At 45.5% G+C, this 18,420-nt stretch overlaps 1 protein-coding gene across 8 annotated transcripts in view; it reads left to right on the forward strand.

Annotated features, from left to right (window-relative positions):
- GALNT13 (polypeptide N-acetylgalactosaminyltransferase 13) overlaps positions 1–18,420 on the forward strand; it is a 63,438-nt gene that overhangs the window by 35,054 nt on the left and 9,964 nt on the right. For 5 of the 8 annotated variants that reach the window (XM_015869188.3, XM_085552163.1, XM_085552159.1 and 2 more), the window contains exons 8-11: positions 2,689–2,806; positions 7,775–7,955; positions 15,249–15,388; positions 16,919–17,017. In XM_015869188.3, coding sequence (XP_015724674.2) covers positions 2,689–2,806; positions 7,775–7,955; positions 15,249–15,388; positions 16,919–17,017 — 538 coding nt within the window. Of the gene's footprint in view, positions 1–2,688; positions 2,807–7,774; positions 7,956–15,248; positions 15,389–16,918; positions 17,018–18,420 lie in introns of those variants that run through there. The other 3 variants (XR_014947865.1, XR_014947866.1, XM_085552162.1) reach the window with 2 other exon arrangements.

An 18,420-nucleotide genomic window follows, 5' to 3' on the forward strand; every position in this document is an offset into this window, starting at 1 on the left:
CTGAGCTGGGGGCAGCCAGCCCACGGCAGGGCTGGGGCTGAGGGGTCCCTTCCAACCCAGCCATGCTGTGATTCTTTTAATTATTATATATATAATTCCTTGTTTGTGTACATGTTATTACCTTATATACCCTTTATAATGGAAAGATCAGAGTAGCTGGTGTGAATGGGGTTCATTCATCACTGGGACCATTAATCCTGAGGGGGAGTTAAGCACAGACCGTGTGTTACCCTCAGGGGAAGGCACACAATCCTTTCTAATTAGTGGATGTGCAGCACGGCTTGTTTGTTTGCTTAAGGAATTAAAGAAATTTAAGTTCACAAATCAGGTATTTCTGCCCACTGAAACATCCGTCCTTGCGGGAATCCCTGGAATTGATGGGAAAAGGTTAATTAATGCAGCGATTGATATTGAAACCTTCCATCTCCTTGTCATGCAGTATGGCTGTAAAAGCTCTTTCTTAATGGAATCTATTAGAAAAGTTGGACTGTTTGTCATATTTCTAGCAAACAGATCAACAAGAATTCATAGGTGCCTCTCACATTGACGAGTAACGCCTTGCCTCAGACAGAATTATTCCTTTGCTGGCCATCACACCTCGGTAGCACTTTTCCCCTTACTTTTTTCTTGTGATGCTCCAGCACCAGCTGTGTGGGACCATTGCTACCACCCTCTGCTGTTTTAATGTCCCTCAAAGATTTTGTCTTGTTCCTGTTATTGAAATACCATCACTTCTGCTGTCACTGGAGTAGCACCTGGTTTGTGCACTTGATACATGGCTTTGCAAAACACATCACTTGAAGCTCAAAGCCTCCTGTTCCATTGGGCTGCCTGGGGTTGGAGTCCACGTGGCTGCACAGGCAGAGCTGAGAGCACTGGAACAGGGTTCTGGGCAGCGCAGCTCGGTCACAGGTCTCTCAGGTTTAGTGGTAGATGTTCTTGGAGTGCTGAACCCAATGGTCTCATTCAGTCTCTTGTTGGTGTGCTCTTTTTTCTCCACTGAAAAACAGTATTTGCACATCCAGTGTCTCCAGGTGAGCTCAGTGCTCCTGTGATTTGCCAGTGGTGGTACAACACTGTGCTGAGATCACTGTGCAGTCATCTTATCCTACAGCTGCAGGATCCCAGCCAGAAGGCACTTCTCTGTACCTTCTGTGTGGATGTTGCCATATTTGCCTTTAATTGTTCTGGAACGGAAGACTGATGAGTCTTGTACTTAAATATACCTGTATAGTTCCAGAAATCTCAATTAAATGAGTTAGGAAGAGGAAAGAATACAGGATGAAACACGAGGATCTCCTTTTCTTTGTCCTCTTAGGCTCTGGCTGGTGCTGTGGGTGCTGAGGTGTGTGCTTTGGGCAGCAGTGGGCTGAAGTCTTTGCAGGGGGTCGCCTTGGGCAGGTAACGTGGGCTGATGCTGGGCTGAGCAGCATTGGGAGCTGGTGCTGGGAGCATTGGGATGCAGCAGAGCGGGGCTTAAACAGCTGTCTGCTGTGCTCTTCCCTAAGGGAAGGCAATGGGGTGAGTGTGAGAATGGGAGTCCTGCTTGCTGCTCACAGTCACAGAAAGGAAAAGCAGACCAAAAGAAGACGAGAAGTGGGTTGGAATGATGGCTAGCGTTAATCATAGCACCGTATTGCTCACGTGCCTCCAAGTAGGCAAAACAGAACTAATAAGCACAAAACTGAGAAGAACTGCAGAGATGCTCCTTCTTGCTGAAATGACCGTTTCAGCTGTTTTTACAGTGAGCTCTGCAGTTCTGTTTATGCAACGTTAAATTTACTTAGCGAAGACGAGCTCTGCCTGCTGCACCTCTGTTATTGAACACTCTGTGGCATACAGGGGTTCCTATGCTTTTACAGCGACTTCTAATCCATGATAGACATTTGAATCTCTGAGTGAACCGAGTGCTGACTCTGCTTTTGGTTTTACTTTAAATGAGTTTTGCATGGACGGATACACTAAGTAAGCGATCATAGACATTTCTTTCAGCGAGAAACAGAGGTAGCATCTCAGCTCTGGGGCCTGGCAAGGTTGTGGGCCAGGTGGAACAGGCTGGGATGAGCCACAGAATCACAGAACGGCCTGTGTTGCAAAGGCCCACAGTGCTCATCCAGTTCCAACCCCCTGCTGTGTGCAGGGTCACCAACCAGCAGCCCAGGCTGCCCAGCAGCTGTGTCCCAGCAGCTCCCAGCCTGTGTGTGCAGGGCTGGGTGGGAGCACAGAGCGGTGCTGCTGGTCCTGGTGCAGGCATTGGGTGCTGCAAAGCCTGGAGCTGGCATCGGTGGGGAAGCAGGACAGCTTTACAGGAGGAGCTGCACCCTGATGGGATTTGCCTGTTGTAAGGATCCCTAATCCTGTTAGGAGAGATTATGCCAGCCCCGTAATGTTATGCACATTCAGTCTCCCTCTAAGGCAAAGCTAAGGCATTGAACTCCCTTCTCTAAGCATCTCAGGTTGGATTTAAGTGCTGTTCCTGATGTAGTGCCAAAGTGGTGCTGTTCTGTATTGAAGCTGCTGTGCGCGGGATGTATTGATAGTCAGAACTGTGTGAGGAGATGTGTGCTGTGGTGTCACGCGATAAATTCCACCGTGTCTTTCAAAAGGTATTTTTTCTTTTCTTTTTCCTCTTTTTCTTTTTTTTTTTTTTCTTTTTTTTTTGTTTTTGTTCTGTTTGTTTTCAACTAGGACCCCTACTATGGCTGGTGGCCTATTTTCTATTGACAGAAACTACTTTGAAGAGATAGGATCTTACGATGCAGGAATGGATATCTGGGGTGGAGAGAATCTTGAAATGTCTTTTAGGGTAATTGCCGTTTTCCTTCATTTTCTGTCAACAAACACTTTTGCTGTAACGGTTCCTACATTGGGGTCAGTGTTTTAGCTGTGTTTTAGCTGCCACGCAAGTCTCGGGTTAATTGTAACGCTGCAGCTATTTGGGGGTGTCTCAATACGATATTCGGTCCTTTTTACTGCATGAATCATTTTGTAACTGTTTGGAAGCTTTGACTTTGCCCTTCTGAGATGATACGTATGTTAGAATAACGTGTTCTTGTGTGGAAAAGTGAGGCTTTCTGCGAGATGGTGCGAATGCTAACTGACATAAACAAGGCCTGAGTGATGGAAGAACTGATGTATGTGTTTCTGAAAGCATACGTTGTCTTGGACTTACAAGTTGTGGCCATGGTGCTTACACTGTGTGGGATGGCGCTGCCTGCTGGGGGTGGGTGCATTGCCTGGGATGGGAGCGGATCGCATTTAGCGCTTGTCCTTCAGGCATGAAGGAAAATGGAGTCACTGAGTCTTCCACGGATGGTGTTTAGGAAGGATATTGGAAATGGTTTTTAATGGCTGTGATGAATCGCAGTTTTGGTGCTTGAAGTAAGTATGCAGAATAAATGTTGCTGCACCCGTGCCATGCCCTCAGACCAGCTGAGGAAGGTAGATTCTTCTTCCATTTATTTCTCTCTTGTTTTCAGCGAGGGTTGGCTGGTGGCAAGTTTTCTGTTGGCAGAGCGGGCTTTGAAGGGTTCTGTCCAGCAGAGCTTCCAGAGGAGATCAGCTGAGAACCTGAAAGCGTTTTCAGGCCATTTTCTATTAACTGCACATCATTCGCTTCCCAGTCAAATGGAGAGGCTGAGAGACTTACTCTGAGTGCTGATGTTTTAAATCAGATTTCAGCCTTCCGAAGCCTTCCTTGGCTGCACACGGGATGCAGGTGTGTGTTGGAGCGTATGTTCATCTGAAGCCTTTAAGGCAGCATGTTTGTTTCTTGCCTTTTTAGAAGAGATCCCTGCAGCAGTGAATAGCACAGCCTTAGGACATCGGCCACACACCTCTCCTGAGTTAAAGCTGTGGTTTGGCACTGCTCCCTTTTTGCTGGGCATTGCTCGCCTTGCTCACCAGAATGGAGAAGGGCAGAGATGTGCATTCAATCCCTGCTGCTTTTTGTCTGTTGAGTTTTCAGGGCATTCTTTCATCAGGAAAAATACAAAAACGCGGAAAATATAAAAGAAGATGAAAAACATTTAAAGAATTCCATACCATCCAAAACCTGTGGCAAGTATTCAGGAACAAGCGCTGGTTTTGGTAGTCTGGCACATTTCCTATCCATAGCTGTAGGGGATTCCTGCCAGGATTATTATTTCTTTTTTTAATACTATGTTTTTTCTAAACTGCTGTTCTTAAAGCCATCCTGCAGAGCGGATCACGAAGGACAGATGAGCAGCAGCTCTGCTAATAGAGGAAATATCGACTTACCCTGAAAGAACGGAACTATGTGCTGCAGTGCACAGTGCCAGGAAGTTCTACTGGAATGGGGCAGCTGTCCCCCCCAGGATGGGAGCAGTAATAAGAGCAGTATTAAGGCAGTGCTGTAACCAGACCCAGAGCTGGATGCACTCAGGGCTGGCTCCCACCTGAGTAATGTCCTTGAACTAAGAGTTTCAGTGCTTCTGTTATTACAGAGATGCTGGGGCAGTGCCCTGGTAACTGCAGCATGGCATGCTCCGGTGCCCATCTGTTGCTGATGCTTTACATCAGATTTTTAATTGCTCATTCTTTGATTTCTACGTCTGAGGCCGCAGTATCTCATAGAATCCCAGAATGGCCTGGGTTGCAAAGGCCCACAGTGCTCATCCAGCTCCAACCCCCTGCTGTGTGCAGGGTCACCAACCAGCAGCCCAGGCTGCCCAGAGCCACATCCAGCCTGGCCTTGAATGCCTGCAGGGATGGGGCATCCACAGCCTCCTTGGGCAACCTGTGAACAGTGCGTCACCACCCTCTGGGGGAAAAACTTCCTCCTAAGATCCAACCTAAACCTCCCCTGTCTCAGTTTCAAACCATTCCCCCTTGTCCTATCACTGCTCACCCTTGTAAACAGCCATTCCCCTTCCAGTTTATATGCTTCCTTCAAATATTGGAAGGCCACAATGACATCTCCATGGAGCCTTCTGCATAGCTGCTTGTAGCCCAGTGCAGTGCCCTGCCTGCAGAATGCCTGTGCCATGCAGCAGAAAGGACAAGGGACCAGCAGCAGGCAGTGTTCAGCCTGATGGTATGGGAGGGCTCTTCTGACTGCAGGATTACAGGGATGGGAGTGAGTTGGTCTGTGATTCAGTAAACAAGCTTAGCATGTTTGTTGGTTTGGATGGCAGAGAGACCAGTTCTGTGCTCTTACAGGCACCAAGGGTTGTGACTCTGTAGGGCTAGAGGGTTCACATGCATGCGGGATTGTCTTATCTTCAGGAGTGCAGTGACATTGGATGTGGGATTTTGTGTGTCTGGGTGCTGCTGGGGTATATAAAGCCCTGGAAAACCAGTGGTAGGATGAGAGGGAATGGCCTCAGGTTGCACCAGGAGAGGTTCCTGTTGGATAGTAACAGAAATCTCTTTGATCTAATGCCACCCTCCATAAACGCACATTTGGAAGTGTGTACTAAAGAAACAGTCTTTTGTGGGAGTAAATATTTCTAAAAGGCGGTACACAAAGTTATTAACATATAAACAGCAAAACCAAAAGCCTTAAACCTCTCCAGCCTGAATTTTTAGTTGTATTTTAATCCGAGCTCTAAAAAGCTGTCGGTCCCATTTGGACTTAGTTTTACATATCCTGTCATTAAAGGAGATTGCCTCGCTCCTGGGAGAGCCATTTCCTTGCAGTAACCACAAGTGCAGAACCATCCAAACGATCCACTAACTAACCTGCGTGAGCAGCTTTTCTGCTCGTTTTAAGGTGTTATTTTTATCTGCATACATTATTATTAGCCTTTTACATTTATGATGGGCAGGCGGGACGTGGCTTTACCTGAGCATGCAGAGAGGACAGAAGGGGCAAAGGATCTCAAAGGTGGGCTGTGCAGAAATGGGATGGAGTTTAATGCACTCCTTTTGTGCAGAGTCTGAGATTGAAAGGTAGTTTTTAATAGTTAATGGCTATATTGAAACTGGGATCAATGATCTTGGCAGTAGCTTGCAGTGAGGAGTGATTAATTGTATGTTGCTTTGTATCGTGTCTATACTCTGGCCAAATCAGTGTGGTCCTGCAAGCTCTAGCTGCTATGAACATGGGGAAGGGAGTCATTTTAGCAGTGAGTATTCAGGAAACTTGGTTTTCTTGTGGGCTTTTCTGGTTGGTTTTAATTAAAGCCCTTTTCTTCTGAGCAGCATGCAGGTTTATCTGCATTCCTATGACAGCTGCAGTAGCTAGCAGCTTGTAACAAGGGCAGCCAAAAATACACTTAAAAAATGTACAGAACACACATATAAGAGTGTTAGCATGGGAGGAGTCTCCTGCCAGGAAGGGGGCTGGGGTGAAGCTGTGAGAGCACTGATCACGACACTGACAAAGGTTAAAATGCTCCTCAAGCTGTTCGTGCTCACTGCTGTCCTGTGTAGGGGATCACTGCTGTGTTGCTGTGTAAATACAGTGCGTGTTTTGGGTTTAATAAGTGTTCCCTTCTTGTTGCACTCACTGACCTGAAGTTTCACCTGAGCTGACTGGTTGTCACTGAGCTGCAAAACACAAGATGTTAAACACCAGAATATTTTGATGTTTGTCGTTGCTCATCCCAACAGAGTCCATCACTTAGCATACTAATGAAGTCACATAAAAGGATCTAGCCCTAATTAAATAAAATCTGCATTAAGTTTCTATGGTAACTGTTATGTCTGTGTCGAGGAGCTCTAATTACAAGGCTGTACCAGTGATCTTAAGACACCAAAAGATTCTTAAGCCCTGCTTCTTATTAGGAAGAGGTATTGTGAATTTTAGCCCTGCTCTCTGCTTAGCAGGAGACCAGTGCAAAGAGGGGAGTGAGGCTGGGTAATGAGCTGGGCAGCTGGTGGTGCCAAAACTTGTCAGTGAGCCTTGGTGTAGGGGGAGCCTCGAGGAATCACCACTGTCAGAACAACAAAGTTGGGTAGCCCTATAAAGATCCCTTTTGAATCCTCCTTTATTTCTGTGCACATCTGGAGCCAGCTGCCTGCAATGTGCCTCTACTTCTGCCCAGTTGGACCTGGAACCTCTGGTAGTTCCTTCTGCAGTTCCTCCCAGCACATAGAGATGCAGGAGGCTGCAGAGCAGGTTGCAGGCAGTGCACCAGCTGTTGTACATCACACCAAGACTGCTGAGCCGCCAGAAGAACGTTACCTCGTTTACCAGCAGGGTGCTAAGCCCAGGGTTAAAGGATTATTTATGCTGGTGCAGACATATTGAAGGCACTAAGCTTGCTCATGGTGTAGATTTGGGGGCATCTGTCTGTGATGTTCAAGGTGCCTGTGCTTCTTGTTCAGTATTAACCAAAGTCTGCTGTGCTTTCACTAGCGTGGTCATGGACTCGATTGTGCTTTAAACAACACAGATGCGGGTAGATAGATTGTAAAAGTTTGGTTCTTCTCCATTTCTTCAAATATTATGTATTCCTTCAAAACTCAAATACATGGTCAGCATTCAAACCCTACGCTTCAAAACACAGTACAGGCTTACTCCTTTCTGAGGCAGTGGTTTGTAGGTGTTTATATAAGAAGATCACACAACCAGTTGTGCCATTCACATGAGTTTTCACAGTGTAGTTAAGGTCTGTGGGATTTCATTGCTGTCAGGAATTATGTCCCTACTGTTCCCCTTAAACATGAGTTTGAAATTCCCAGTTGAATTGTGTCCTGGGGAAATAAATGAGGAGATAGCTGCTAACCCATCAGAGTCCTTCCTGCTAGAAGCTTTTTGTGTTTTGTACTGGCTTTAGCCAACCTATTCTGCATGTTTTCGTTTCAGGTTTGGCAGTGTGGTGGCTCCCTTGAGATTGTCACGTGCTCACACGTTGGCCATGTCTTCCGTAAAGCAACCCCTTACACCTTCCCTGGTGGCACGGGACATGTCATCAACAAGAACAACAGGAGGCTGGCAGAGGTCTGGATGGACGAGTTTAAAGACTTCTTCTATATAATATCCCCAGGTAAGAAGTTATTTTCTGAATGTGTGGCGATATGTAAAGCTGCCTGAGAAAAGGAAGATAGAAACACGAGATACGTATAGGTAAGTGTACACATGTATGCATATGTATGTACTAAACATAGAATTGCAGTGTGGTTGGATTGGAAGAGACCTTAAGGGTTGTAGAACCTCAGCATGGTTGCATCATTAGGGACCTCAGAGTCACCAGCCCCACTCTTGCCATGGACTGGCTGCCCCTCATCTGCTAAGGCTGCCCAGGGCCCCATCCAGCCTCGTGCTGATCTCTGTTCTGAGGTCATGGCTGTGGGCACCCCCAAGGATGGGGACTGCTCCATTTCCCTTGTGGAAGCTCTTTTTATTAAAGCCATTGGTGTTTGTCATCACCTAAACATGCATTTGTCTGTGTGCCGCACCATAGGGAAGTACCCTGTGGATTTCCCTCCTTCTGGATATAGCAATAGAAGTTCACGTAATGTGCATGAAAAGCAGCAGCGCTAACAGAGTCCTCTTAAATATGGGAAGTGAGCTGTGTGAAGTAGGCAGGATTGTGTCCCTCAATGATTGGTGAATATATCTACCCGACTGAAAGTAAAGGAATACAGTACATGATGGAAAGTTTGGCTGTTATGAATGTAATTTGTTTCTGTTCTCCTGTAGGAGGAGGGGAAAAAGCCAACGCAAAATATCCCACTGAGAAGTGGATGTCTGTAATGGCATAAAAGTGAACTCAGAACCAATATAAGATGCAGCAGAGTTCAAGTCATAAGGTTCTCCCATCGGATTAGCCATTCTTTTATGCAGGCCTCCTTTATTAGGTTCTGCTTTTGTGCAGTCCCATAATACCAAATTCCTGTTGCTTTTTTTTCTTGAACTATAAATGCTTTCTTAATAATTAACCCTGAAAGTGTACATTTGCTTGTGAGGATGAGGCATGCAGATACTGCCCATTCATTGCACTGGGGGGCTGGCACTGTGCACTCTGTCTTCTGCCCAGGCAGCAGCTTTTGCTGGCTGATGAGGAGTTGGCTGCTTTAATGCCTTCAGCTTAGCTGAAGCTCCAAAAATACCTAACTAAGGGCTATTTAAAATACAATACATTTAAAATGAGATTTTAGTCAAATGCATGTAAATGCGACTAGAATAATGATGCATATGGGAGAATAATGTTAGAATTCTAGTTTCAAGAAGAGTGCAAGGTTAAATTCCTGCTGGGTAGTTTCTTTTAATAAAAGAAAAAGGGTTTTCTTTTTCCTCCCCTCCATTTCTTTGGTTTAAGGGTCTTCTAATCAGCAGTCCATTTAATTACAGCAGGACTGCCCTAGTCCTCCTTGGCTTTTTAATGCACTCTTACCTCAGTTATACTGCAGTATTCTGAGTTGAATGGGGAATTCAGTGCTGTGGGGAATTCAGAAGGCTCGGTTTGGGCGTTACAATAATAAGGACGTGAGGAAATAAGTCTGATATGAGCCTACCTGCGGCAGGCTGGGCTATTCCTAAGCAACGTCTGTAAAACTGGAGCAATTCCCTTTGCTCCTGACTTCTCCTGGTCTGCACCTTTGGTTTCATGTGTTGGTGTGTCTTGAAGTTTCTCCATTACAACACGTATCTTGGACAGGAGCAACAGGTTATTTTCTCTTACATTAGTGAGAAGTTTCTGCAATCCCTTTGGAAAAAACCTTCACAGTTTCCAGGGTTTCAGCAGGCAGCGTTTGTCAGCAGTGTTTTTTTAGCTTGGATGTCCAAGCTTCCTAGCCAGCATTTCATCAGCTGCGTTGGAAGGGAAGAGACATCCACGGTATTCACAGATCCACATCCCTTCTTCCATTGAAAAGACCAGTTCTTGCCGCAGGCCATTTTAATTTAGGCTCCCAAGTACAGCTATAAGTGCAAGGCTATCTTTAACAAACCGTTTTTCAGCAGCCTGTCATCCAGCAGGACACGTTCATTGCTAATGCTGCTTTCTGCAGTCATTGCCTGGCCCAGAAGGCAGGTGGAGGAGGCACCACTCTCCTCCTCACACCGAGAAGGACATTTCTCCATCAGTTTCCCTATCGGCGTTTCCCCAGGGGCTGGCACAATGCTTTGCCCTTCCTTTTATGCCTGTAGGGTGCTGAGGTGGCTCTAAAAGCGCTCTCCATCAGAAATAATGGAAGGTAGTAAGCCAGAAGATGAAGAAAATCCCTCAGCATTTCAGCTCCTGTTCCACCTGCTGAGCTGGACTTTGTCATCTCCTCAGTGTCTGCATATTCCTCACTGCTGAGCATCCCTGGGGGACACGTGTCCCACTTGGGCAGTGCAGCTGCTGGCAGTGCTTGCTGCATTGCTGGCCATTCACACTCGCAGGTATGAAAGTAGAGACTGTGCATGATAAAAACCTTTGGTTTTCCTCACAGCAGTTTTTGTAGAGGCATAGAAGATCCCGAGTTGGAAGGAACACATAAGGATCATCCAGTTCAGCTCCCAGTTCTCAGGGAGGCTGTTTCTTCTAACAAGAAAAGTTAGGTTCAAACACCAATGCAGTTACTGTGTTTGTTGTGAGATGGAGACTTCTCTTTCTGTGAAGAAAATTGCCTTTTGCTTCCAAAGTGAGCGCAGACTGGCAAATTTAATGCTGCTGAGCATCATCTCTCTTCTGGCTACGTGTCTGCATATTTGCAGAAGGCTTAGATGGAGAACCTACAACACTGTATTAATGTGGAAGACTGAAGCCAGGTCAGTGATAACAGTTGTGTTGGCTGGACCAGGTCTGTTTAATTCCAGCCCCAGTGCATGGTACTATTCCTGTTGCTGGCAGTTATTTAAGAATATGCTATGTAAACTGCCAACTAAAATGCCATCGTAGTGCTCTGTGGGATTCAGAAGTAAAGGAAGGAGAGGGGTGCTTATGTGTTCTAGATAGATCGATGGAAGTTAATGATAATATTTTAACAACAAAAAAAAAAAAAAAACAAAAATCCATAGGAAATAATTGATTTGTCTTATGGGACATTGCAAAATGTCAGAATTTGTTCCCAATATCACTGAACTCCTTTTTTTTTTATCCTTCTGTCTGGCACACATCTCCTTCAGGTTGTTAGTGTGAAATGTACAGATCTCCTGATAATTCAGTTGGAGAACAAAGCAAGATGCATTTCAGTAATTAGGTCTCTGAAGCTGTTATCTATCAGCAGCTCTCATCTTCCCCGCTCTCCTCTGGGCCCTGCTTCACTCTGCGTCTCAGATGATGTCCTGAGAGGAACCCGTGGCTGCTCACAGCAGCGCTGCCTTCAGTCTCTCTCAGCATAATTAGAGCGCACACCTTGCAATTATAGTTGGAGGTGAAAGTCTTCATTAATCAAGTTATGGATTGCTTGCTGGAGGCTGGCTGTGCTCCCTGCTGGTTCTGAGGCGCTGGTTTTGCTTTTCTGTCATGAGTGGTCCCTGAAAGTTCTGTTTGGTGAGGCTGGCATGGATTTGTAGCTGTCGGTGGGGTCACAGTAGGAAGTGCTCACTGTTTGGATTTGGTGGCAATGCAGTGTTTGACAAGGAGCTTTGAATTTTACTTGGCAGAAGCTACAGCCTGTAGTGTGGATTGCAGCCTAAAACCACAAGAGCCTGCCCAGTAGTTCAGGAGAGTCTGGAGAATGTCAGAAATACTGGGCACGCTTCAAATGGGATCAAAGGAAATCCCTTAGAAAAGAAAAAAAATACATCAAGCTGTTCTGAAAACAGCAGAGCTGCTCTGTGCGTATGGCCCACATTGTTGTCAGTGGTGCTGTGTCACTTATGGTAAGTCAGACGGTCCTTGCGGTGTTGCAAATGCAAAAATAAAAGCTCTTTCCCAGCTCCTTTGCAATGCAGAGGACCCAAAATTGGGATGGCCAACCCACAGTTGGACTAGATGATCCTGTAGGTCCCTTCCAACCTTGTGATTCTATGAGTCTATGATCCCCCTGGGGCAAAGTGAGCCCTTCTCTGTGACACCAAGTGCTGTGCTTTCCTTTGCACCGGTTCACTCATGCTCTGTGTCTATCTTTCCTTGGCTTCTCTAATGAAAAGCCAAATTGCTTCCTAGTAACTTCTCACTGTAGGTCTGTTTAGCAGTCAGTTTTCTGTTATTTTCACTGCTGGGCATTGTTATCAGTGTAATTGATCACAGAATCACAGAATGACCCGGGTTGGAAGGGACCTCAAGGATCATGAAGTTCCAACCCTCCTGCCTGGCAGGGCCACCAAACTTCTGCATTTTGAACAAATACATTTTGATGTACACCAGTAATGCAGGATTACACTCCAGGTGGTGCTTTGCTAATGCCAACATCTTTCTCATATGCAAAATATGCATTTTAGTTTATTATTCTGAGCCACCTCAATGTTTACCTGTCTGTCTGGGTGGCTTTGCACTCCCATACCTTCTCAGCTTTCTCCATTTACCTGGTGTGGTATTTCCAGCACCATAATTCACTTCTTTCTCTGGCTCTTCCACCGTATCTCATTCTACTTGATCTGTGCATTCCTAAATATAGGCAGCTTTGTCAATCTGTGCATTGAAATACTGTAGCTAATCACTGCACGGAAATAATTGCAGCTCAGAATAGCCTGCATTTGCAGAGTCAGCTGAAAAGCTTGTGCCCATCCTCATTTGGTTCTCTATACGCCCACTGCATCACTAAGCCACGTGTCTGTGGCCACACTAATCAGCTCGGGGTCAGTTCTGCACCAGCTCGGCTGTTGAAGCCAGGCTGACATGCAGAGTTCTCGAGCACCTTGCTTAGAACATTTTTGAGGATTGAAATGTGCCACTTATAAAGTTTTAATTTCGGATTGCAAGATAAGTGCTTGTGTTTACTCAGCAGATGATGTGCAATCCTCCTGTCGAGTGTAATTATATAATTAGGTTGATAATGACTGTATCAATCTAGCAAGCAAGAGCTCTCAGTAAACATTTTCACTCTTCAGCGAGCTTTTCAGCTGGTGGTAAGAGCAGAAGGAACTTTTGCTTTATTACTTTCCATGTGATAAAAGCAGAATGAGAAAATAATACACTCGTCAGTGGTGTGGATTGGACCCAGTACTGAAGTGCCAAGTCATATAAAACATAGTGGGAATGTGTGGAGGAGGGAGGCTGGCTTGTTTGTTCATCCCTAATGTTATTGCTCTCCATTGGGAAAACATCTTACTTTGTAGGCTTGTGTGGATGTTCGGAATGAAACTCGTTGAAGGTGATGTAAAATGGAGATTGATGGTGGACCTGCATGTCGAGGCTTAAAATATCAATGCAATAAATGCCAGTCAGCAAACAGTCGGTTTGAAAAGAGCAGGAATATAGCAGTCCTTTATGAAGGCGTTCAGCACTTTTTCCAGCCACAAAAACAGTGTTTTTGACACGTGCACTTACAGTGAAGATCAGCTCTTGCCTTGCTATGGCTTCTGCAATGGGGGTTTCCCTTAGAGGACACTTGTATTTTAGTGGCAGACATGGCATCTCCCAGGGACACCAGGGCACCAGGGGCTTAACGCTTCCATAGGAACGGGACTGTCTGATTTCTTCCCCTACAATAGTCCTACTATTTCATTTTTACTCTTTAGTCTGGGATGTTTAAAACAAAACTCGAGGGTTTGTTTTGAACTCTGCCGTCTCTTGAAAGCTTTCCTGAGATGTGCACTGCAGGAGCGTCTTAATGCATCACTGATATTAGCCCTGATGGTGTTCCATTGATGACTGTTGTGGTAGAACTGATCCTCTGCTTGTTTTAGTGTCAGGACCAGTCAGGTGTAGGATTCAGCCTCAGTAAGCCTCTGCTTTTCTCTTTGCAATATCCACATGTAAATAACATACAGTGCAGGCGTGATTATGGGGTAAAATGTAGTTTAAAGTCTTTTTCAACAGAAGAGGCTGTGCTTGTGGAGGTACACAATCGTGTATTACTTTCAGAGTAGGGATCTCAGAAGCATGTGAAGCAGAGGCTGTTGGGTGTCCCTCAGCAACATCCCTTGTACCTCCTGGTGGCCCCATCCATTGTCCTCTTTTGGCTCCATGTTGGGACATTCCTGTTGTTTCCTGGCCCTGTAAATGGTCTCTTGACCCAATGAGTGACCGTCAACATTGGGTGACCATCAGTGGTGTCCAGTGTCCTTCCTGGTGGCCCTCAAACCTCCTTGGGGGCATTTAGATCATTTGGGGACACTGGGGACATCTAGGTCAGGTGCAGTTCCCACTGCTCTCCCTCTGAACCATAGAATCATAGAATTGCTCAGTTGGGAATGCACCAGTGTGCCACAGGACGCCTTCCTTTTTGGCTTCAGAAGGCAGCAAATGATGGCAAAAGCCTAACTTGGAGTAAGTTTTCTCAGGGTTATCTTTGCATAAAGGCAGTCGTTCCCAGCTCTTATGCTCCAGTGAATAGTTTTCATCTTTACTGTCGTGAATAAATGTCTTCTTACACAGAAATGGTCCATTTAGCCAATTTTGAAGCCGTGTCCTTGTATACCAATTTCCAGGACGTGCCCATTAGAAAAAATGCAGGTGTAATGCAATTCCGCTGCTATTCAATTTGTTCCACTGGCAGCGCATCTGCTGCTCTGTTATTATCATCTGCCTCTTCCCTGGGACGTTTACCTTTGCAAACTGCCCTTTCTTTGCCTCCCTGCGATGTTTCATCTTGTTTTAGCATCCAAGGACATTTCACTTCCATTTTCCATTGTATCCTACAATTGCATGATGGTACGTAGAACTAATTTGTCAAAGACAGCTGGTAGATACTTGGGAACACGGGTAAGGGCATTAAGTTCAATTTTTGGCAATAGGAACGTTTAGTTTCATGGTTGTCACGTGCTGAATTTCATTAGGAATAGATACCAGCTTGTGTGTTAGGATGGGGCAGCCTTGGGGGTTCACCTCTGTCATGATTTCAAAATGAGATCCCGCAGATGATGGAAAGCAGAAGGTGATGGAATGCAGCATGGATTTCAGATGTAGATCTGGTGGTGTCTTTCAAGCTGTGACCTGGAGCTGCTGAAGTACAGCACTGCCACTGAAGAGCAGCAGGCGATCACCCGGCACCAAAACAATGGGGCTGTGAATCTGTATGCACTGCAGCTTAAAATAGGAAAAGGACCAAATCCCTTACTCTCCTGCTAACTGTCTTTCAGAGGAATGCCCAGTAGGTTGCACTGCTCTGTCTAAGGTGTGCTGGTTGATAGCTGTGGTGTCGCAGTGGGCCCAAGTGGGAGGGAATTGGCCAGCGGTTGGTGAGGTCTTCCTTTGTGACGACCGCTCTTTGACCCTCTGTTTCTCTTAATGAAATGATTTCAGGCGTTGTGAAGGTGGACTATGGCGATGTGTCGGCCAGGAAGGCTCTGAGAGAAGCCCTGAAGTGCAAACCCTTCTCGTGGTACCTGGAGAACATCTATCCAGACTCGCAGATCCCGCGGCGCTACTATTCTCTGGGAGAGGTACACTGCACTAACTTGGCTCACATCACTGCCAGGTCTTTCTCTCTTGCTTTGAGCAGGTCATATTTGCACTACGCCTTTTTAACGTGGTTGTTGCTGTTGGGAAAGCATTCGCCATTAGAGATTTGTCTTTGAAACGGAGCCGCACGTCCTAAGAATGGGGTTTGTGACTGATGTTTGATACTGATTAAATAATATGCCGTAATTGAAAATAAAACTTTGCAGCATTGTTTATCACGTGGAGTACAACAGGGTTCTTTTTGTTTTTCCTTCTGCCTCTATTTCGAATGAGGTGTGCTCCGTGTAGTCAGCCGGGCTGCCCAGCACTGTGTCACCATCGCTCACCACCCTGCTGTTCAAGTACCTCTGCGTGTGGAAGGTTCTTTAAAACTCAGATAATTTGATGTTAAAAGGCTTCTATTGAGTTGTATCTCAGCTGACTTTTGAAAGCTTCAGAATGCTTTGATTTAAAGGTACTGTTGGAATAGCAATCAAAGGCACAAATGGCATTATTGCAGCAGGGAAAGCAATTTGCTATTGAAACTTGCCATTGGAGTGGAAAATAAAAGCCACTGTAGGGCTTCAGGTTTAACTACGACTGAATAAAGTGTAACGTGGTTTTACAGCGAGCAGAGAACTCATCTAACAAGTGTCAAATGAGAGTGTTTTGTGCGATATTGTCAGGCTGGAAAATAAAAGTACGAGGAAGTCATACAATAGTTATTAAAAGACCTTATTTTTAACAACAGTGTCTCTGTTGCTACGGAAACAGGGATTCAGTACCTATGAATTAAAACCTGTGCCTGAGTGTCACAGCTGCTGACTGTGCCTGAAGCCTGGGTTCCCCCAGCAGCAGCAAAGGGACAGGTAGGAGAGCACCAGAGCTGGGCCTTCACAGGAAGGTCCTGGCGGTCACTGGGACTTTATTTGCAGCTGAATTTTCCCTTCAGTTAGAGTAGAACTGATAGCTGGGTGCTGCAATGGATTATTTCCTGGGTAAACAGAAGCGGGCCTCAGAAAGTGCATAAGCTGCTGGCAAAATGTGGTGAATGCTGAATGGTCCTTTTTGTATTTTGATTGTTTGAAAAGCAACACTCTGCTGTCACCGCGGTGCTTCTGGGTCTGGTGGTCTTTTCTGACAGATGCATGCACTGAGCACCACTGGGAGTGGTCTTGTAGTTCATTGTACTGCTGATAGCGTGCCTGTAATGTGGGTCTTGCACAGCTGCGTTGTGCAGAGATGGCAGAGGGATGGTTTGGGTCAGCAGAAGTGGTCGCTGCATTTGTCTGCTCCACATAGGGTGGGTTCTGAGGGAACCTCTGCTGAAAAGTACTGGTGGTTTTTGTGGTGATGGGAATGCTGTAGGGAGTGTGACATTTACAGATTGCAAGTTAAAGCACATTCCTGTAGCTGAGTGCATAGATGGCTGTAGGCTGCAGGAGAAAATATATGGTGTAATTTTTTTCTGCACAGACATGACATTACAGACATACTGTTCTAAGGCACACTTTATCTTTTTCTTTCTTCAGATCAGGAACGTTGACACCAACCAGTGCTTGGACAACATGGGCCGCAAGGAAAACGAGAAAGTGGGCATCTTCAACTGCCATGGCATGGGAGGAAACCAGGTAGGAATGACAGCAAGGGTGTAGATGTCCCATGGGCCAAATGGTGACCTGGAAAACCTGGTGAGAATTGACTCACTGAAGCAGACGTGTTGGATTGCTGCAGACTGCAGTGATCGGTAGGTGTAGTAATAAGAGTTCCAAACCTTGTGAGATTTTGAGCTTTAAGGGATGCATACTCTGCTCCATCCCTGGAGGTGTTCAAGGCCAGGTTGGATGGGGCCCTGGGCAGCCTGGGCTGGTATTCAATGTGGAGGTTGGTGGCCCTGCATGTGGTGGGGAATTGGAGCTTCATGATCCTTGAGGTCCCTTCCAACCCAGCCATTCTGTGATTCTGATTCTGTGATAAAGCCATTTTTCATGAGTGGCTTTCTCCAGTGTCACATCTGCTGCAAACAAATAAGAGAAGATGAAGGATCTCAGAGCAAAGTCTTCTTTTCTTTCAGAGGTTATCATAGTGACCCCAAACTTCCCTCTCATTGTTAATTTGACTTAGGAGATGGAAGGGTTATCATTCTGATAAGGCTTCATACATCCAAGGTTCTGTTTGCACCTTGGGTGTTTGATGTATCTAAAGATATCCAACGACTGGTAAACAGCACTGTGTTTCCTCAGCCTTCCCAAGCCAATATATCACAAAAGAAAAAAGAAACTTTGCTCCACTGTCTGTCCCTTATTCCGGACAAACTTTGTTGCTAACTGGGGAGGTAATGGAGGCACGGTTGTAGTTGTGGTCTATTGTGCATTACAACTGTGGGGCTGAGTCCAAGGAGCTGGTGGGAGTGCATGGGGCTGGAGTGTTGGGGTGTAGGTATGTCCCTGCTACGGGCAGGAGGAGTGCTGCTGTCGTGCACTGCACTGTGTCACATGGATACTCCATTGAATTAGCTGTGAGATGCAACCTGTTGTTCCTCACCCTCTTTTTTTATACAGTGACGTTAATAGGATTATGTATGTAATTAATATGGATGTTAGTAAAATGGTAGCTTGATAATTCTACATAGTTTTAATTAACATTCATTTTTCTTCCTGAAGACTGCGTGTCTTTCAAATCCATCTTCTGTAATTGTTAACTCAGACATCACTTATTCTTTCAGAAGATATAATGGAGTATTGCGGTTATCAAAGAAGAGAGGAAAAAGAAAGATGCAAATGAAAACACATTAAAAAATAGGAGTATTTGCTTTCCGTAAAGCACAGCAGAAAACAGCTGCTGTATCTCTGAGGCTAGAAGATATCTGATGCAAACTTGTTTACTCTAAGAAAACCAACACAAATAAGTTAAAATTTTAAGTGGAAGTTGCTTCAGGATAAATAATAATGGATAAATCTCCTAGTAACGAGCGTGGCAGGAGATAAACTATCTGTACAGTGTGCACATGGGGCTGTGTGAGTGATTCCTGCAG

Source organism: Coturnix japonica, chromosome 7 (assembly GCF_054131305.1).
Source record: "Coturnix japonica strain WE chromosome 7, WE-NBRP24, whole genome shotgun sequence".
NCBI lineage: Eukaryota > Metazoa > Chordata > Aves > Galliformes > Phasianidae > Coturnix > Coturnix japonica.